The sequence below is a fragment of the Pelodiscus sinensis genome, chromosome 27, assembly GCF_052426305.1.
Source record: "Pelodiscus sinensis isolate ZL-2025 chromosome 27, ASM5242630v1, whole genome shotgun sequence".
NCBI classification, from domain to species: Eukaryota; Metazoa; Chordata; order Testudines; family Trionychidae; genus Pelodiscus; species Pelodiscus sinensis.
In genome coordinates, this window is record NC_143078.1 from 18,751,685 (window position 1) to 18,772,549 (window position 20,865).

The 20,865-nt window shown below is 48.6% G+C and overlaps 1 protein-coding gene across 1 annotated transcript in view; it reads right to left on the reverse strand.

The window, feature by feature from the left end:
* The window catches only part of AHCYL1 (adenosylhomocysteinase like 1), a 37,509-nt gene extending 18,096 nt beyond the window's left edge, over positions 1-19,413 (reverse strand). Inside the window, exon 1 of the mRNA XM_075916023.2 lies at positions 19,200-19,413. Within this exon, the coding sequence (XP_075772138.1) occupies positions 19,200-19,307 (108 nt within the window). The 5' untranslated portion in view covers positions 19,308-19,413. The remainder of the gene's footprint in view (positions 1-19,199) is intronic.
* Positions 19,414-20,865: the final 1,452 nt, after the last annotated feature.

The following is a 20,865-nucleotide window of genomic DNA, read 5'->3' on the forward strand; positions in this document are numbered from 1 at the left end:
CTAAGCCAGAGTAAGAACAGGTCTAACTGCTGCACGCTCAGTGATGTCCTCCACTTAGTTCCAGCCACCCTACTCATTCATGGGCTGGAATCTCTAGCTGGCATGAAGGGGAAAATCCTCGCTGTAATCTCTCACACTCCAATTACATACTGACTGCACATCTCTCCAGCCCTGCACTGCTGTGGAACACAGCCACAAAGTCAATCTTTCGGATGGGTTAGGTTTGCTAATAAGATTCACAAGCCAACTAGTCCGGTTCTTCCCAGAGAAGGTTGGAAAGCAGGGCTGTCCACCTTCTCTTTGGGGACACAGGCAGCTGTGGGCTTCCAAGGCCAACAGCAATCTCTAGAATTGGAACCCAAACTTCTCACTCTGCGGGAAGTGCCTTTTCCAACTAGGTGGAGCACAGCATTTAAGAGCAAGGCAAATATTTTTAATCCCAGCATGTCAGGAGTAAGTAGGCAGAACACCACAATACTTAGTTGTACACACAGCTTTCTATGAATATAGCTCAAAGCACTTTACAAAGGAAGGTCCATGTGACCTTCATTTTACAAATGGAGAAACTGAGGCACGGAGAGGGGAAGCAACTTGCTCAGGGTTGCTGGGCAAGACGGGGCAGAGCCAGGCTACAACCCAGGTCCATTCTAGTTACCTAACCACTGGACCACACCACCCTTAGTTATTTCAAGAAGATGCTTTTAAAAAAAGATTCTCATCTGTCAACCTTTAAATCTGCCACAATATATGCAGAAGTCTAGTCTCAAGCATTAAGCAACGTTCATAGCCCCCAACCAGCATAGGCACACCACAAGCATAGATCTAGGACCTTCGTTAAAACAAGACTTGTCAGTCACCGAAAGCCACAATCCCTGACAATCAGTAAACTCTGGTGCAATTCTACTGTATGTCAGGCTGTTCCAATACTTCCCAGGTAACAATCACTTATTTCTACATGTGACAGTGCAAGTGGTATTTAGTTTTGCTTGGTCTATGGCAGATGGACAGAAGAGAAAGACATCTGGACCTTTCCAGACACAGTGCTGTGTCCTATGAAAGGCTGATAAGGCTCAAATGACCCCTATTCTCACCTAGCCATTTGAAACTAATGCTGGAAACACAGGTCAGGGATGCTATTAGAAACCTTCCTTCTCGGTAACTGTGTAGCTGTGTTACAGAGCAACCCCATGACACTACAATCTTACTGCCACATTAACCGCTTCTGTGCTGATGGGCAGTAATCCAGTGCTGTAGTCACTCCTGGCAAATCTGCATTAGAGAGAGAGGAGTAACAAGTCCTTAGGTTTTCATTAGCATGGCAAAAGGCAGGCAAGTTGGTTCTGTATCTGGGCTGGTAAGTTCCTTTACCTGGCTGCTCTAATCAACCTCCTACGCATCAGTCCTACACCTCCAACTCTTCCAGCAACACAGTCACTCTTCATGGGATGAAAAGCCGTCTGGCTTTGCCACTGACATAGTGGGGGCTTTCCAGTTCTCTGAGATTATGAGCATGTTTGGACAACTTAAATCACCTTTCCTGGAACAGGGGACTATGCATGACCTGCTGCGTGTAATTTCTGTACAAATCTAATGTTTTATTATATGGTTTTTATAAAGGCACCCTGAAACCTGCCCCAGTGCCAGTTCTCCCAGAATGAACTGGAGCTTAAGTACAAACTGATCCCAAAGCACCAATTGGGGAGAGGAGCGGAATGTACCCTCAATTAGTAGTATATAGCAACTCTACAGCAATTTCAATGACTGGAAGGGGGGAAATATCAGGCAAGGGTCCAACGACAATTTAGCAAGAGGGGAAGTCAGTGTTTGGATAAGGGTTTTTAACTTTCACATCCGTTATCTGGTTGAGGTAAACTCTAGAGAGGACCTACGGCAAACCTTGACCTGGCTAACACAGGAAGCCAAGCTAAACCTTGCTTTGTCTACCCTGCGATAAAAGCCAACATCTAAGGGGGAAATTTGGCTGACAACAGGGGGTTATTACTGGTGATAACATGCAAAGCAAAAAGTATCCTGCTTGCCTGACACTTCCCAGGCTACTTTAGAGAAAGTACACTATAACCTCTGTACCCCAGGTGTCCCTAATTTGGGAACACCCGTGCTATGGACCCTGGCAGGTGGAGGTAGAAGTGGCTCTGCTGGAGGCTTTTCCCTGCCACTCCCACAGCATTGGGGAGCAGCAGAGGACACAGAGCGCCCGGTAAGTGTCCTATCCCCATCCTCCTTGCTCCTTTCCTGGCCCGGCAAAATCTTTAAGCCAGCAAACCAGGGATGATGGATTCAAGAAGTTCAAAGCGTAACCTCAAGGCACAAACATGGAATCTTGCCGAGACAAAGCCCAGCAGCAAGGAGAGGAAACTGCAGCTTTGTTTCCGCGTCTTACACATTCACAGCTACAGATTTTAACAGGCCTGGAAAACTGTCGCTACCATCATCAGTGATTAATTACTCCACAGAAAGACCATTTTCCTAACACAATTTCCTCCTGGGAGGTTGGAACTGTTTTCTCATAAGCAGCAGACTTTCCTTGGGCTTGCACTTCAGAAGCTTTTCAACGGTGATTGAATTCACATATTTTGAGAAGAAAGCTGTCATGTTAGTAACTCTAGCCACAAGGAGAGAGGGAGGGAAGAACGTTCCCCTCCAGCCTGCTCATTTTGGATATGCAAGCACCATTAAATCCTCAGACAGGCATAAATTTGCCTGCCATGCAGCTTCTTACTAGGTCTAGAACAGGAGCAGACCAGCAGGTTAATCCGTGGCCATCTCCCATCCTCCAAGGACACAGTTATGCATACCTGAGTAACCAATGCTCAGAATGCAGAGCCGAAATCATCTTAACTCCACTTCAGAGGAGAGTCCGTTTAAAATACAATGGGTCAGGCACACTGTGCATAATCACCGAAGGAATGGTCACAGCCCACAGCCACCACTGACCTATCCTGCCCGGGCGTGTCTAGTCCTCCAGGTAATTCCTGTCCTATGCCCTAATGGGGACTGTCTCCCCCTGAACGCAGTGCATTAAAGACCTTCCAAGTAGGGTCAGCTGTGAGGTAGCTACTGCTAGGTTAGACTGATGGAAATTCAGCAACTGTTTCTTCCCCAGTCCTGAGAGCAGGGAGCTGTAACTTGTCCCAGAGGCCTCAGCTTTGCTGTTCTCTGAATGGCTGGTTGCTTCCCGAGGCTGTAACATCGAGCCTCCACAGCAACCAGCTATGGCACAGACAGTTAGTACGCTTCTGACTTGAGGCTGCTGGCGCTGGGAACAGGAACTGCTGCTGACCCTCCTTTGTCAGTCCCAGTGGGTGCCCTGAATGGAAGACACCTCCCTCCAACCACCACAAAGCTGGTTAGCGAAGCAACAAGTACATCAAAGATCGCCGTGCTGTGCCAGGGCAGCATTCCTGACCGTTAGCACTTAGCCGTTCCCTCTCTCCAAGCTCCTGGCCAGAGTCCTTGGGCCCACCCTGCCCTAGCTGGGGTTATGCAATTCTCTTTTCCCACAACCTCCCGAAGGGATCATATGGATCATCCTTAAAAGTATCCGAGAAGGATTCGTCTGAGCAGGGCACAGGCAAAGCTAGGAAAATCTAGGGCCTCCACTGCTCCACTCAAGGGCCAGTAGCTTTACTTTCAAAGCACACTTGCCATTTCAGACTCCCTGTGGGTCTAAGTGTTTAACAGCAAGGCCTCCACGCTCTGTGTGTCACTGCAGCTAAAAGCTGCTCAGAGACCTTCATTACGGTCTGAAGCACAAATGGTAGCTTATGGAGCAGGACTCATGACTTTAGTTTGGGAATCCTGTGTCACACCCAACCAGGAACTAAACAGAAGTCTCCTCTTCCTTCAAGGCTTTCATGAGAATCTGAAGTCCAATGAGAATTAAATGCTCTATAAAAGAAACGGGCAAGTTACAAAGGTTAATGGGATGAAAAATGGCTTTTGGTTTTTAATCGTCACATAATGATACATGTGAAGAGGTGATTAAGGTAAAAAAATGAACAGAACACAACATTAAATAAAATAAATGTGATCATAAGGGTCTGATAGTTAACTAGTAACTGAGAACAACAATTGTTGCTTTAAAAAAAGCCACAGGGTCAAAGTAACTCATTCCACAAGAAGAACAGGCAAAGTTTTGCCACCAAAGGGAGAGATAAAGTCTATAGCCCTTGGACTCTGGGAAGGATTTTAGAGCAGGAGATTGTACCGATAATAGGCACAGGGATCAATTTTTCAAAGTGTGCCTGTTGTTAAATGCCCAGGCAGGGAATGTTCAAAGAGACTTGACACTTTGCCTACATTCAAGTGCTACATTGTCCTGCATTTTGCTTCAGCTACCCCAGACTAACACGGCTCCATTTCTATCACTATGTAACTTCAGGTGAGAGTTTAAAGCAACTCATTAAATTAGTGCAACAATGCAGGCCAACTCCTCCTCTGACTCAAACTTGGCTTTCAGAACACCCACGTTTAACCAAACCCATTTTTAAACTCATGAAAAGTTAAACCAGTGCAATTTTGAATGTCCACAAGGCCCAAGAGAGTGAAGGGGGCGTTTTACAAGTTAGTCATTTACCTTCCTCTGGGTCTTTGGAACAGTCCAACCCTAAGCTATATATGTCTACACTACAAGGCTTTTTGAGCAAAAAAGGCCGGTTTTGCGCAAAAACCCACAGAGGATCCATACCTCAAGCGCATTTTTGCACAAGAAAATTTACAGAAGAACAGCAAAACAGGGGACTTTTTGCGGTATAGGTATACCTCTTTCTATGAGGAATAACTCCTTTTTCCACAGGAGTTCTTGAGCATTCACTCACACCTTTTAGCGCAACAGGGGTTTCTTGTGCAAAAAGAGCCAATAAGAAAAAGTACAGGTGCTCTGATGGCCATCAGAGCTTTCTTGTACAAGAGCATCCATGAGGTGTGGATGTCCTCCTGCGCAAAAGCACATCACTTTTGCAATGTGCTTTTGAGATGTGGACACGCTTTTGCACAAGAAGTTTATGCGGAAAATTTCTTCCACAAAAAGCTTCTTGAACAAAAACCCTGCAGCGTAGACAAAGCCTAAATGCCTTTTGAACTGAGGATTTCACATGTGCTCTCCAACCACAAGACCCTCCCCACCCAGCAGTTACACTACACAATGTTCCCTCTAATTTTTTCCATCCATGTGTGGAATACATTTTATGTGTACTAAGGCATGTGCAAATGTGCACCACAAGTGGAAACTCAAAACATGCTGCCCAAAGCCACCCTGTCAGCGAGCAACTCCTGACTTCAGCCTCTGGAGTTCAATACAGAGCTTTGCAGTCACCCCAGAGGGTTGGGCTGAGCTTGCTGCAGCAATAGTAGCTGAATCTTTGCCTTTAGGCAGTAAAGTCTTATCGGTGTCTCATTAATGTCTCATTTACTTCGAGCTGCCAAACCTGCTGCACAGCAAGGTTGCTGTATTTCTTGTTCAGGCTGATTGCAAAGGGACCTACAATATAATGCTAATCAGCCTCCAAGCAGGGAGTACGTTTAAAGGCAAACGAAAGCACACGAAGATTCACCAAGCGCTGCTCGGGCCCTTAACTCAAGTTTTGGTTTTTGGAAAATGAAAGAAAAACGTTCAGGTTTCATTGGAACCATGGCTCTAGGGTGGGGCGGGGGCTGAAGGCTGCTCTGGGAAGAGAGGACAACTCCAGCCCAGTCTCACCGCAGCAGGTTGGGGCCAGGTGAGAAGGGCCTCTCCATGGCCGCTGCAGCTCCAGTGGGCACAACTGGCGGAGGGGTGCATGTCTTCCGGCTGGAGGAAGGTCCACGTTTGGCCGCCTCCACTCCCCAGCCAGAATAAGGAATTCAGCAACATGTGCACCTTCCCCTTGCTCCCTGATGAAGGTGAACAGTCAGCAGCATTCCTGTATGAATGGGGGGTGTGCTTTAACCCACAACAGAAGAGAGAGGGATGGGAGGTTCCGGCCTGAAGCAATCCTAGGAGGGAGGAGCCCCGGTCAGACCCTTTCACTCACCTGCCTGGTGATTCTGTCTCTTTTCTGTTTGGTTTTCTGAGAAGCAATCCCATTCCAGGCACATCCCATTGTCCTGGCACAAGCAAACCCTTATGTTGCTTTAAGTAATTCTGATAGGAAGCTGTATACTGAATCTGGTGGTCCGAGCTCTTACCATTTAGGAGTTGTTCTTGGGACAAATGGACAGACAGACTCTCTCAAATATATAGACGACGCAAGATGCGAATCTGGGCACTTCTTGGTTTGAGACTGAAAAGCCACCTGAAATGTGTACAGACCTTTTCCACTTTTCTCTTTTTCTAATCACACGTAAGAGATTTTAAGTATATCATGTCCAGCTTTCCCCAGTGACACTGGAGCCTCTCTTTTAGAAGATGGACTCTAAGATTAGACAAGGGAGAAGAGACTGCTGAATCTTTAACAATGTAACTTTCCTCCCAGCTGGGGAGGATTGCCGCACAGCTGATCCCCGGCTCAGCTGTGCCGCAGCTGCTCCTTTGAAATGACGCCTCTGCACATTTCAAAGGGGCAGCTCAACATGGAGCCCGGGGTCAGCTGGGGAGTCCCCCAGCTGATCCTGGGCTCTATGTTGAGCTGCCACCTTTGAAGCACCGCAGCAGCACTTCAAAGGGGCAGCACAGCATTAATGCCTGCGATTAATGCGTTAATCCTGGACTGCATTAATTGCAGGCATTAACACATGTCAATTGACAGCCCTAGTAGAAACAAAAACTTGTATACAGTATGATTAAAAGTCTCTTCCCTTCCCAAGTACTAGGACTTCCCTTCCCTTGGTATCCATGATGTTCTAAGCTTATTAGTTCTCCAGTCACAGAGTTAGACACCAGTACAAGTTATTTACTGCTGTACATGTATCCCGATAATGTATCTGTTGTGCCAGAGATGCCAAAACAGAACAATAACCTTGTCCCAGTGAGCTCTCTCCTTACATTACCTTCAGCAGTGCATTCCAGTGCACAAGCTTCAATACCAAGCAGACTTTGAGGGTCCTCAAATGAATATTTATCCCATTGGATATAAAGGACACTGAGCATTGTGACATTCTTGTACTTTTGTCCTCTCTCAGTGTGTCCAAACTGAGAACAAAGCTCAGCAATATTGACAGCCTGAAATGGGACCAAGATGAGGAACATGCCACTGACATGATTTTGGCCAATCCACTGTGATTAGTACCAGTAGAAAGACAAAGTTCGTTGACATGCAAAGTGACAGGCTAGATGCAAGTGGCTCTTCTGCAGCAGCCTGTCAGCATCAGGTGAGCTGCATACCCTCAGAGGATGTGTTACACAAAGATAAGAATCCAGCCAGGCTGAAGCATTTGAGTCCTGTTCCAGGGAGAGAGTTAAAGCTGCATGTTGGCTGGCAGACCATCAATGCAGAGTTCAGGCAAAGGTGAGGGTATGTCCCAGGGCTAAGGTCTCACTCCCATTCAATGCAATCTATGTACAGCTCAATGCAATCTTATCGAGATTGGAAAGTTTCATTTCACTCCACAAGCCAGGTGCACAAATCTGGCTGACCCGGACTCGCTAACCCAGACTTGACCCCTTGGTTGCCCCATAGCAGACATCAGCTCACCCTTCATTCAGTACCAGAACAGAACACTCACCCTTCATTCAGTACCACCCAGGCAGTTAAGCCCCTGCCCTCCCCGCTGTCTAGGGGATGAAGTCTAGGTCTCCCGTCTCCTAGGGCAGCAACCACACTCCACAGGAACAAACCAGCATCTTTACCAACTCATTGTAAGAGACCAAATCACCTCCAATTTATACTCACTCTCCAGATGCAGCTCTTGTATCCCACTCACCTAAACAGTTACAACAACACAGTTTCAGCAGCTGCAGCTGACTGCAGTGATCTGAATAAACCACTTACATGGTCCATGCACTGTTCTATTGGGGTCTGCCTCAGGCAGGCAACTGAGAAGGATCTGAGACACACTGCGGCCATGCTTCCTTATGTGTGTTCATTTGGGAGCACATGGGGCTGCTTACAGAGGCCCATGGTCACTGCTTTGGAGTCTCCAGGCACAGAGGAGCACCCATAGAGACATCTATTCGAAGCACTCGCCATGAACAGCAATGCCTCCTCCAGCGGGGGAAAGAATCAGCCCAGCCTCCTCTCAGTTTAGCCCCTTCTGTAAGAGAAGTCAACAGGAATCAATTTGTATCTTGGCCCATGGACCTGCAGCGCGGAGATCATTGGCCAATAGGCTGTTGAACACAGGAAGATTGAGGCTCCACTATATGTAAGCAGCCTCTGGATCCAAGTTCAATAGGAATTGCCAAAATGCTCTCATTCCAAACATGCCCAGCTTGGAATTAACCTTCTCCCTGTGATACCAGAAAAGAATGTGCAATATTCTGAGCCTGGCTCCTGAGGAAGGGAGGTGGGGGGCTCGGGAGAAGGCCTGAAAACATCAGGCTCCAGGGGAAGTTTCCAGGTCCAAGGTCCAAGCCAAAGGAAAGCAAAGCGAATCTTTGCAAGACTGAGCAGAGCAAACTGCCTCCAGGCTGTTCTAAGGCAGACTCCAGCCACCTCCCTCAGCTTGAGGATCGGTTCAGACCCCTGCTTCCTTACTCTGGTATTGATGAACTCCACCACTACATTGGGAGAGCCAGGATGGAACTGGAATCGGGTCATTCTCTCAAGACGAACAGTAGAGGCAATATCCACTTCCCCTGCAGCAGCAGGAGTCTCAGCCTGCATTACAATGCTGCCTGTTTGAATAATTGGAACATCGTGTCCCTGGCCAGCAAAGTCCTTGCTCTGCTACAAACCTGAAGTAAACAGATTCTACAGCAGCAATGGGTCCGTTACCAAGGTCACGGTATTGATTAGACAGTGTAATTAAAATTCACAGTTCAACTGGCCCGATGTGCCAGGGCAGCTGGGTAGCCCCAGGAGCGGCATGAATAGCTGCAACATCCGTGTCGTCCCTTCTCAAAGGCACAATTCCCACAAGACTCCGGGCACAGCAGAAGCTAGTTTTGCTAGTGCAGAGGCAGCCTCGATTTCAAGAACAAATGGGCCACGACTGCTGTTCAGAATTCACTCCATATGCTCTGCAAGGGCGAAAACCAGCTCTCTGCTTGGAGCCTCCCCGTTCTGCCTTATCCATTTGCCCCATGTCTGCTCCCCCCCAGAGTCCAGGTCAACAATGGTTGTTGGCTCAGGTGGAGAATGTTGAGCTCCATTTAGCCTTTGGAAAAAGGGGGCATATTTCAAAACATTTTTACTGACGGTTAAATAAATATGGCCTGAGCATGAGTAAACTTTCATAAAGGGCTGCTTAGAGCTCAACGAAGATATGATTTATGGATTGATAAAGCCATTAAAAGTCTGTTCAACCCTGAGAAGTTCCAATCCTGTGCTGGTCTCAAATGAGGTGAATATCTTTTCAGGCTCCTAATGACATATCCCTGCCCCCTCCCTTTGAGCACATTTTGTCTTAGGGTTTGATTCTCTGTTACAAAACATCTGTGAATCAACTGATCAGAGCGCTTACCAGGAAATCCAAGAACCTTGTCACAAACTGTAACATCTCACGCATTGCATATAAATAAATCATCGTCACTGAAACCTGTGCAAGAAAGGGGCTTCCTTTGTTAGACAATATCTTGTTTTTAAACTAGGCAAGCTATACTAAGCATAGATTATTTGCACAGCTCTTTGGTAAGTCCCTTCATTAAGCAACTGATTTGCCACTCCACCAGATAACCATTGAAAACAGAACTGTCTGTGTGTAAAACCGATGAACAGACAATGCACTTCTACAGATACCAAATGTTTATCTCCAACAGTCAGCTCAATCCTGCCTCTGGAGAGCAGATTCCCATAGCAAGATTGAGAAGCCTTTAGCAATTGGGAACAAATGGTTTCAAACACAGTCCAAGCTGGAATCCAACTGTGGGGAGAACTGTCAGGATCCCAAAGAAAGTATTGTTATAGCCTGTTCCACACTGCAAAACAACCTTCCATTTCAGGAAGGGTTTTAACCCTTCCCCCCCGCCGCCCTTTAGCACTAGATCACCCATACTCAACTGGCACTGCTCATAGGAAGAGCCTCAGAGCCTCTTGACAGGACTCGATACCGGTAATTATGATGGAGCAGACAGGGAAACGTCAGAAAGGGTTGTAGCTTCATGATCTGTGATCCCTAATCTTCTAGAACTGGCATTTTATGAGGAGGCTCTGAGAAGCCTGCCAGAGCAGCTCCAAAGGAAGATTACGCATCGTAAGGTTGGAAACTCAGCCTATTTCCAGGGGCCACAATAATAAATATATGGGGAATGAATGGACCTGATCCCTGGAATATCAGTCCAAGGAACACCCTGGAAAGGATAAATGTGTCATTTAACTGTGCCTGAGGGGGGCAAGAATGGGTTCCCCTCAGATTCCCCACATCAGTTATGGTCCTTCTCACCTAAACTTATGTAGAACTGTTTCAAACTCTCTCTTGGTGAATCCAAAGTGCCAGACCACTTCCTCCTATCCCTGGTGGGACACAAGGAGAACTCCCCTTGGAAAGAATCACAGGCTGTTACTATGTACACACGCCTCACTGCAAGCACAGCAAAGATGCACAGAAGGTTCTGCTTGGCTCCTGGGGGAACTTAGAGTAGGTTACTATAGGAACCAAAACAATGTCCAGTCCAATTTAAATTCTTGATTGCAGATTGGAAAGGAGGTAAATGGTATGCTAATGAAATGTATGGAACACACTATCCCAGCGGGAGCAGGGAATGTCAATGCTGGCAGAAATATAAAGGGCTCTAGCACGCTCAGAAATATGTAAGGTAACAGAATGAGATTCAATTTGGAAAAGTGCTGTTAATACTTACAGAGAAATAATACAGAAAACGCAGCTGTGCAGTAATGGGAGAAACCCAGAAAGCAGAATGCTGAGCACACCTTACAATAGACAGCAATTAGAAGAAAAGCCACTAACTCCTGGCTGTGCATATGGAAGCAGGGAGCGCCAATCCCTCATCTATGGAAAAGCACTTGGAATACTACATGCAGGCTTGGGCACCTTGTCGCCAAACAAGCAAACTCCAGGAAGAACAGAAAGAAAGTTAGAAAGCAGCAGAGAATGACTTATGGAAGAATGACAAGGTGAGTGAAAGAAATGTAGCCGTGTTAGTCTGGGGTAGTTGAAGCAAAATGCAGGACAATGTAGCTCTTTAAAGACTAACAAGATGGTTTATTAGATGATGAGCTTTCGTGGGCCAGACCCACTTCCTCAGATCAAATAGTGGAAGAAAGTAGTCACAACCATATATACCAAAGGATACAATTAAAAAAATGAACAAATATAAAAAGGACAAATCACATTGCAGAACAGGAGGGGGATGCGGGGGGGGGAGGGGGGGGAGGAAGGAAGGTAAGTGTCTGTGAATTGATGATATTAGAGGTAGGGAGAGTGGGATGTTTGTGAGTTAATGGTATTAGAGGTGATAATTGGGGAAACTGTCTTGGTAATGGGTGAGATAGTTCAAATGTTTGTTAAGTCCTTGTTGGCAAGTGTCGAATTTTAACATGAATGACAGTTCAGAGGATTCCCTTTCAAGTGCAGATGTAAAAGGTCTTTGTAGCAGAATGCAGGTGGTCAAGTCATTGAGAGAGTGTCCTTTCTTGCCATTTTAACCAGAAAGGACACTCTCTCAATGACTTGACCACCTGCATTCTGCTACAAAGACCTTTTACATCTGCACTTGAAAGGGAATCCTCTGAACTGTCATTCATGTTAAAATTCGACACTTGCCAACAAGGACTTAACAAACATTTGAACTATCTCACCCATTACCAAGACAGTTTCCCCAATTATCACCTCTAATACCATTAACTCACAAACATCCCACTCTCCCTACCTCTAATATCATCAATTCACAGACACTTACCTTCCTTCCTTCTCCCCCCCCCCGCATCCCCCTCCTGTTCTGCAATGTGATTTGTCCTTTTTATATTTGTTCATTTTTTTAATTGTATCCTTTGGTATATATGGTTGTGACTACTTTCTTCCACTATTTGATCTGAGGAAGTGGGTCTGGCCCACGAAAGCTCATCATCTAATAAACCATCTTGTTAGTCTTTAAAGTGCTACATTGTCCTGCATTTTGCTTCAAGGTGAGTGAAGTAATCGTTCCTTGGACCAAAAGCAGTTGGTCTGGTAAAAGATATTACCTCACCAAACCTGCATGTCTCATAACCTGGGGCCAACAGGTACAACAAAGCCACAAACAATTAAGGAAGGGTGACACTAAAATGCGGTAGGTCTGGCTAGGCAGTGACTAAGGGTAAGTCTCCATTGCAGAGTTAATTCTGGGTTCTTACTGGGCTTTAGCCTTAACCCTCCTATCATCCAAAGAAAAATCTCTGACCCAGATTTGGAGGGGATTTAAACCCAGGCTTGCTTACAGAGCCAGGAATGTGAGGTAGAAGGCAAGCTCTGCTTTGCACTGAGAACAGGATCAATCACTCAAGTGCTGACAGTCCTCCAATGGCTTCCCACAATTCCCCCCACCCCAAAGGACAGACAAGTTCTTATGCAACTGACATTACTGACCAGGAAAACACACTAGAGCACAAAGAACTGTAGGATATATGCTTCCGTCACACAGGAAAGTATACAGGTCGGGCTTTGCGGTGAGGATCTCATTAACCCAGCTCCTCAGACTGGAGGCCAAGCAACCGGGGTTAACTGTTCACTGTAGACCGCCTATGGGAAATGCCAAGGTGGAGAGATAGCCATCTCCAAGTATCTGAAGAATGGGGAAGGATTTATGGGCAATAATTTAACCCCAGAAAACCTACATCCAAGAAATTCGGAATGACTCAAGAAAAGCTTGGACAAAGACTCTATTGGCTAGATTGTGACAGCCTCCAGGGATTAATGGAGGAAGTCACCATTCATGTATTGATCCTAGAGAGAAAAATCTTACAGTTGGCAGGGGGCAGGAGAGCTAGGTGGTCTTTTCCATCTCTAATTTCTATCGGTCTTGAGAGAAGCTGAGAATGCGTCCCACAACTCATTTCCATCCCAGCTTGCCAGAGTATCTTGATTCACTGGCATCTTGCAGGTAGCCAGCAATCCAGCAGGGGCTTAGTGGAGTAAATCAGACCCCGTGGGGGTAAGCTTGTATTGGGAAAAGGAGCTGTGTGGAAATTCTGCCCTGGGAAGGATACAAATAAACTCATCCACACAGAAGAGCTGATGTGCCAGGAGCAAACAGGACCTATGTATCAAGGCTATCCAGCACCAGGGAAAGCACCAGAGCCGTTTGTGCAATTGACCCCAAAAATTAGCCACCAACCCAAAAACTCTGGGAAATGCACAGTGCAGCACAGGGGGATTTAATTCTGGATCCTACATTCACCTATTCAGTCTTACCTATGCCTCATTTGCCCTGTCCTGCCACATCCACCTTTTCCTGGCTTCCCCCTTCCCCCACCCCGATGCACAGAGTAGCTCTGAGTCTGTACCACTGCAAAGCTGCAGCAGCATATTAGCATTCTCCTTGGCACTCTAGTACACAGCCTGAGTGGGAATCCACTGATGCCACTATGCGCAGGTTCAGAAGCAAAAAAACCTAGTGAGCCAGTGAAGCTGGGGAGGGAGGGGGAAACACCACAATTACCTGCTTCTCAGGCCAAGGAAGACAGAGCCTTGGGCTGGTGCAGCGGGCTTCAGTCTGCCTGACAGAGCAGGGAGCCTGAGACAACTTTTAGCCCTTGCGAAATGTAAAAACATTTCAGTTCTGCTGCATGAATAAGCATAATTGACTGCAGCTGATGAAAAGCAGCTTTCCTGATGAAAAGCAGCTCCCATCTGGCAAGATAGCTCAAGGTGTTAGCTTGGCTGTAAAGCATCCTAGGAGGTGTGACAGGATACCGCAGACAGTTCATGACAGATAGATACTATGCTTTGTAGTCAGCCCTGGTTAGGGTCAGGGAAGTTCAATCCCTCAATCCTGTCTGGGGGCATTTTCCTTATGGAGAATTCATCCCACCTTAGATCAAACAGCAGGTATCACTCCCACCTGAAAATCAAATCATCTGTCACTGAAATATCCTGCAAGCCAAAGTCACAGAAAGCCCTGCTCATTGAAGAGGAGGGAGCTGAGAAAACTGGCATCCCCATGAAAACCACTAGTAATACTGAACAGCTCCTGATTTGGGGAAGAGATTATGTTGGTTCTTTATTCATCGGATAAGATTCCAGAGCCATTATGAGACTACTGTTCTGGATGCATCTATTAAGACTCTCAACATAATTCACCACTGGAGGGAATGCTGCTGGTGGCTAATCCATCTGTGTCTAAATTCCCACAAACATCTAGAACAATGGTGGCCCATGAGACATTTTGTTTGCCGTTGCCCACGCACAGGGCTGTAGATTCCACTGGTTTCTGCCGGTGTGGTTTTTTCCTATTGGCACTACTAAAGGGAGACACACATAAAACAAGGACATGTGAAGTGAGGTGGGTGCTGATTGCACACAACAGTGACTGTAAGAGACATGCATTCCCTCTGCCTCCAATCGAAGCACAGCTACAGTTCAGTTGGCACTCCCCACAAATTCTAGGTATAGAAGCAGTTAGAAAAAATACCCTAGTCCAGGAGACTGCCTTGGTTCCAACAATCTTGCAGCCCCCTGAGATGAAGGAGGCTGCCTGAGGCCCACTCACTAGCCTGGGCTGCCCATCGCTAATCTAGGCACTACAGCACAGCACACACTGGCTAACATCTGCCTTTCTTCAAATGCCCACTGCACTGTGGTAGAATCACTGGAGATCAAAGCTGGAGTTATTTTGATAACAGAAAAGACAAAGCACGATGAGTCCAAATAAGCAGACTGCAGTCAAAAGGGAGCCTCAGGTAAACTAGTTTCCCTAATCGATAAGAGGGGGAAGACCACATTTCAGTTCCAGGTCGAATTCCAATTCACCTCGCCTTCTTTGGCCTTGCATTTAAAGCCAGAGTTGATCACATATAATCTCTTAATCACTCACCTCCTGCTGCTTCACTTTTTAATCTTTACCAATTCAATGACAAGTGAAGAAACAGGAGATCCTCAAGGTTAGGGTATGTAACCAACAAGGATTTCCCCATCTGGCTCTTTCAGGCTGCCACAGAGGGCTCATCAAACATGAGGAGCACATCTACTTCTGCAGGAGCCCACCTTTGATCAGGGTCACTTCTTCCTAACTTTCCCTCCTGCTTCTCAAATTAGGCACTTACCCTGGGAAACTGAACATGCGCTTCTTGGCAAGCATAAACACGACTGCCCTTTGAAAAGCTAGTCTAGAATGGTTAGCACAAAGGACTAGCCAGAACCAGCACTCAAATCCTGGAGATGTTCCCATCCTCTCCCTAGGTCTGATCTTCATGCCCACCGGCCTTCAGAGAAGCTTTTGTTCAAAGCAAACTGCTGTTGGCCTCTCAGTCTCCTGGCAAATACAGGGACTCTCTCAGATTCTGCCTGAGGTGCTGAGGAAAGGTTGGGATGCCTGTGTGAAAGGAGGGCGTTTCAGAGCTGTAAAAAGGCACACAGAAATCACACCAACTTTGCACTCACGGAAATCAATACAAGCCTCGAGAAGGAAAGAGGCTTGTTAATGGTTATGATTTTGTGGAAAGTGAGATAAGCTGGAGGCACTTAGCATTGTATACTTTGGCGTTTTTGCCAACGCCTCTGCTATCAGTGCTAGTCTCAATCTCTGGTTGGGTAGTGGCCTGGAGCACTGATTCCTATTGATGGCAATGCACCTGCACCCAAGATTTCACTGGCTACTGATGTCATCAGTCTCAGAGGACATTCGCTGCATGTCCTGAAGTGCTCCCAGCAGGCCCCTGGCAGCACTGTAACCAGACAGCTGCACATCAAGCTATGAAACTGCAGCGGATTCAAGGGGCTATCATTACGGCCCACACACATAGAATCATAGAATACTAGGACTGGAAGGGACCTCGAGAGGTCATCGAGTCCAGCCCTCTGCCCTCATGATAGGATCAAGTACTGACTAGACCATCCCTGATAGACATTTATCTAACCTACTCTTAAATATCTCCACAGATGGAGATTCCACAACCTCCCTGGCAATTTATTCCAGTGTTTGACCACCCTGACAGTTAGGAACTTTTTCCTAATGTCCAACCTAAACCTCCCTTGCTGCAGTTTAAGCCCATTGCTTCTTGTTCTATCCTCAGAGGCCAAGATGAGGAAGTTTTCTCCCTCCTCCTTATGACACCCTTTTAGATACCTGAAAACTGCTCTCATGTCCCCCCTCAATCTTTTCTTTTCTAAACTAAACAAACCCAATTCTTTCAGCCTTCCTTCATAGGTCATGTTCTCTAGACCTTTAATCATTCTTGTTGCTCTTCTCTGGACCCTCTCCAATTTCTCCACATCTTTCTTGAAATGCAGTTCCCAGAACTGGACACAATACTCCAACTGAGTCCTAATCAGCGCAGAGTAGAGCGGAAGAATGTCTTCTCGCGTCTTGCTCACAGCACACCTGTTAATGCACCCTAGAATCATGTTTGCTTTTTTTGCAACAGCATCACACTGTTGACTCCTATTTAGCTTGTGGTCCACTATAACCCCTAGATCCCTTTCTGCCGTACTCCTTCCTAGACAGTCGCTTCCCGTTCTGTATGTGTGAAACTGATTGTTCCTTCCTAAGTGGAGCACTTTGCATTTGTCTTAATTAAACTTCACCCTGTTTACCTCAGACCATTTCTCCAATTTGTCCAGTTACGAGCATAAGAACGGTCTGACCAAAGATCCATCTCGCCCAGCGTCCTGTCTGCCGGCAGTGGCCAGTGCCAGGTGCCCCAGAGGGAGGGAATAGAACAGGGAATCACCATGTGATCCCTCCCCTGTCTTAGAATGAGTCCTTTTAGAGCTCCTCTCACAAGAACAAGATTGAGCTAAACCCTATGCATCCTCACATTAAAGGGAGGGCTGTCCCACACTGCTCACCACCCCTGCTGTAACTGCCACCCCCACACCCCACCCCCACCATGGGATGCTTATGTGTTACAGCGTATTCATCTGTCATATCACTGCCACACTACAGCTTATGTGGGCACAAGCCTCAGGCTATACTTCCATCTCTATTGTGCAAGATTGCAAGGAGATAACACTCAAAAGAAGTGTTTGCTTTACTTCTCTCAGAAGCATGGTTACAGCTGCAGAATCACCTCTGGGGAAAAGCAGCTCTTAGCCTCTGCATTCTTCTGCTCCTTGCTCCAGGCTATATCCACTGTCTGCATAGATACCATGCACAGAAAGATCCATGGAGGGCTTGTCACTGGCAGCTGAATGCTAGTTATTCAAGATTAGGCAGAAGGGGATGTCTCAAATGCAAATGATTTAAAAGGCCTGTAGTACCTCCGCCCTCTAAAATTCCAGCACCTATGCAAACAATCAAAACTTTCTCACAGGAAGGCTTTGCATTTCCAGTGGCTGAGCACGCTAGTGTTTTTCCCATTTACTCTGTTCAAGTCCTAACACTGAGGCATGTGGCATAACCCTAGGGGAAAACATGATATTCAATACAGCCGGGATCTCCCACAGCCAGTCTAGATCCCAGAGTCCCCACTCTCTTGACACATGCAAAGTTAAGACCTGAAATTCACCATAAGTGCAACTCTACCAGTGGTGGCTACAGCAAAGAGTTTTTACCATCTTCTTGTATAATCCAACTCAGACAAAATTGAGATGATGGAGAGGTAAAAGCCTCAGTAACCAAGTCTGAGGACTCTCACCTTTGCTAGCACTGAGCAGCTGATGGGAGAATTTCAGTCATGTTCTAGGTGAAGAGACAAGAGGGGAATGCTGAGCACAGAGAGCACTCCAGGAAGCTTTAGAGCTGCATCCCCTTCAAACTTGCCATCAGATGGGCCCTTCTCTCAAAGCTGCCCTCAAATCCCTCCTCACACTGGTTGCCCACACTTGTCCACTGCACCCACAAACATACTGCTCCCGAAAATGCCTGGCTTGCTGTATTCTTGAAATATTCAGGGGATATTTAATCACATCTCCTGGGCTTCCCTACACCTTGCTGTCATGACCCAGTTCATAAGCTACTGGTACCTTCCTCCCAGCCTCAAAGCCATCCTCCAACCCACTCCCAGGTTGCCTTCCTGCTGACCCTGAGATCATAGAAGATAACTTGCCCAGTTCAAATCAAACCTACCCACCTGACTCATGACAGACACCTGTACAGGGCCATCACAATTCCCCCTCACACCCACCCTACAAAGCTTTGTGAATTGTCCTCCCTACAACTCCAGGACACTCCATCCTGCAAACAGCTTCCCCACCCACATCCTATGGGCAGCCGCTCCCCCTGCTCCCCTTCCAGTGCAACCCATGGGAGTCACAGCAGGTGGCCAGCTCCCCTATGACCTGTAATCCCCACTGCCAGGTACATGCTGCCAGTTCACAGGCCTTTACCCTCACCCACCCCTACTTGGCAGCCGGCTTGGATATGCTGCCAACAGGATCTCAAGAGCAGAAGCCCATCACCACTACCCTCTGTACCCCACCCCCGAACTGGATAGCCCTACCTGGAACCAGCCTCCCCCCACTCGCCACCCTCCCACACAGATCCTGAGCCTCCTTCCCCTTCCCCCCACCCCCACCCCTTCCCCGAGGCCCCTTCCCCCCGCCCCCCCGGCCCCCTTCCCCCCCGCCCCCCCACACTTCCCCAAACCCCCTTCCCCCCGCCCCCCCCCCACCCCCCCCCCACACTTCCCCAAACCCCCTTCCCCACCGCCCCCCCCACCTTCCCCACCCCTTCCCCCCCGCCCCCCCACACTTCCCCAAACCCCCTTCCCCCCCGCCCCCCCACACTTCCCCAAACCCCCTTCGCCCCCCGCGGCCCCCTTCCCCCCGCGCCCCCCCACCCCTTCCCCCCCGCCCCCCCACACTTCCCCAAACCCCCTTCCCCCCCGCCCCCTTCCCCCCCGCCCCCCCACACTTCCCCAAACCCCCTTCCCCACCGCCCCCCCCGGCCCCCCCCCCCCCAAACCCCCTTCCCCACCGCCCCCCCCCCACCCCTTCCCCCCCCCCTTCCCCCCCGCCCCCTTCCCCACCGCCCCCCCGCATCCCCCTTCGCCCCCCCGCCCCGGTACCTTCTTGGGCGCCTTGGTGACCGTGGCCAGGAACGAGAACTTCTCGGCGGCCTCGCTCTCCTTGGCCTGCTTCAGCTCGTCCCCGCCGGCCGGGTCGGGCAGCGACATGGTGGCGCGGGGGGGGGGGGGGGGGGGGGGGGGGCGCGGGGCTCAGGCAGGAGGCTCCGGCTCCGAGCGCTCTGCGGCAACGGGACTGCGGACGCCGCGCGCTCCGGCAGGGGGTGGGGCTTGCAGCGGCGCACGCCACACGTCACACGCCGAACGGATGGGGCGGGGCCTGACGTCACGCGGCACGCACGGGCCGGGAGGGGAGGCCGCACGCACAGAGGGTAGAGCTCGCGGCGGCGCCCCCTAGCGGAGGAGAGTGGGAGCGTCCCACCGCCTCCACGTGGCGCTGCAGCGGCCAGACCTAACGGGGGCGGGGGAGCACGTGGGGCTGAGCCTAGCACTGGATTTCCTGTCCCAGTGGGCACCACTTCCTCTGAGCGTTGGGGGGCTATGTGGGTTGGGGGGCTGACCAACCATGAAGAGGGGTCTCACCAAACAAAATGGCAGGTGAAATTGAGCGCTGATAAATGCAAAATAATGCACCTTGGAAAACATCTCCTTAAATGTAGGTATGAAATGGTGGGATCTGAATGACCTGGTCCTGCCCAGGAAGGGGGTCTTGGAGTCATTGTGCATGGTTCCCTGGAAACACCCCACACACTGTGCAGTGGCCGTGGGCATAGCGAAGGCTGTGTCTACATTGGCAAGATTTTGTGCAAAAGTGGTTGCTTTTGCACAAAAACTTGCCACCTGTCTACACTGGCGGGGAGTTCTTGCACAAGAACACTGACGTTCTAATGTGTGAAATCAGGGCTTCTTGCGCAAGAACTCTGGCGCTCCCGCTCAGGAATAAGCCCTCTTGCGCAAGAGGCCAGTGTAGACAAGCAACATGAATTTCTTGTACAAGAAAGCCCGATGGCTAAAATGGCTACCGGAGCTTTCTTGCGCAAGAGAGCGTCTACGCTGGCACAGATGCTTCTGTGCAAAAGCACATCTCTTGCGCAAAAGCACATGCCAGTGCAGACGCTCTCTTGCGCAAATACTTCAACGCAAAAACTCTTGCGTTAAAAGTATTTGCGCAAAATCTTGCCAATGTAGACATAGCCTAAGAGAACATTGAATCATTAAGAAAGATTAGATAATCAGACAGGAACTAGCTTGCCATGGTAAGTTGTGGTGGGCCAAAAAGAGTTAAATCCAGCCCTGGGAGAGGCTGTGGAGCAAGCAGATGTGGCAGAGAGCAGCCAATTAGGGTCCAGCATGGGCTGTATAAATAAGGGCTCCCCAAGGGAGGAAAGACTCACTCTTGAGTCAGCAGCAGGGGAGCAGGAGGGACCTGGCTGCCAGGGAAGCTGGAGGCTTCCTGTGACAGAGCAGGCTGGGGAAAGGCAGGCAGAGCTGGGGAGCTCGGGCCTGACCTCACTCCCAGATTGCAGGGCCTTAGGCAAGGCAAGGCCTGAGGGCATTAGAGCTGCAAGGAGACAGCTAGGATAGAAGACCACAACCAAGGGCACCATTTAGGGAAGTTAGGGAAGCAGTAGCCCCCTTCCCCCCCGGCTACATCCACAGTGCAGGCGTCTTGTACAAGAACTCTTTTGCACAAGAGGTCTTGCACAAG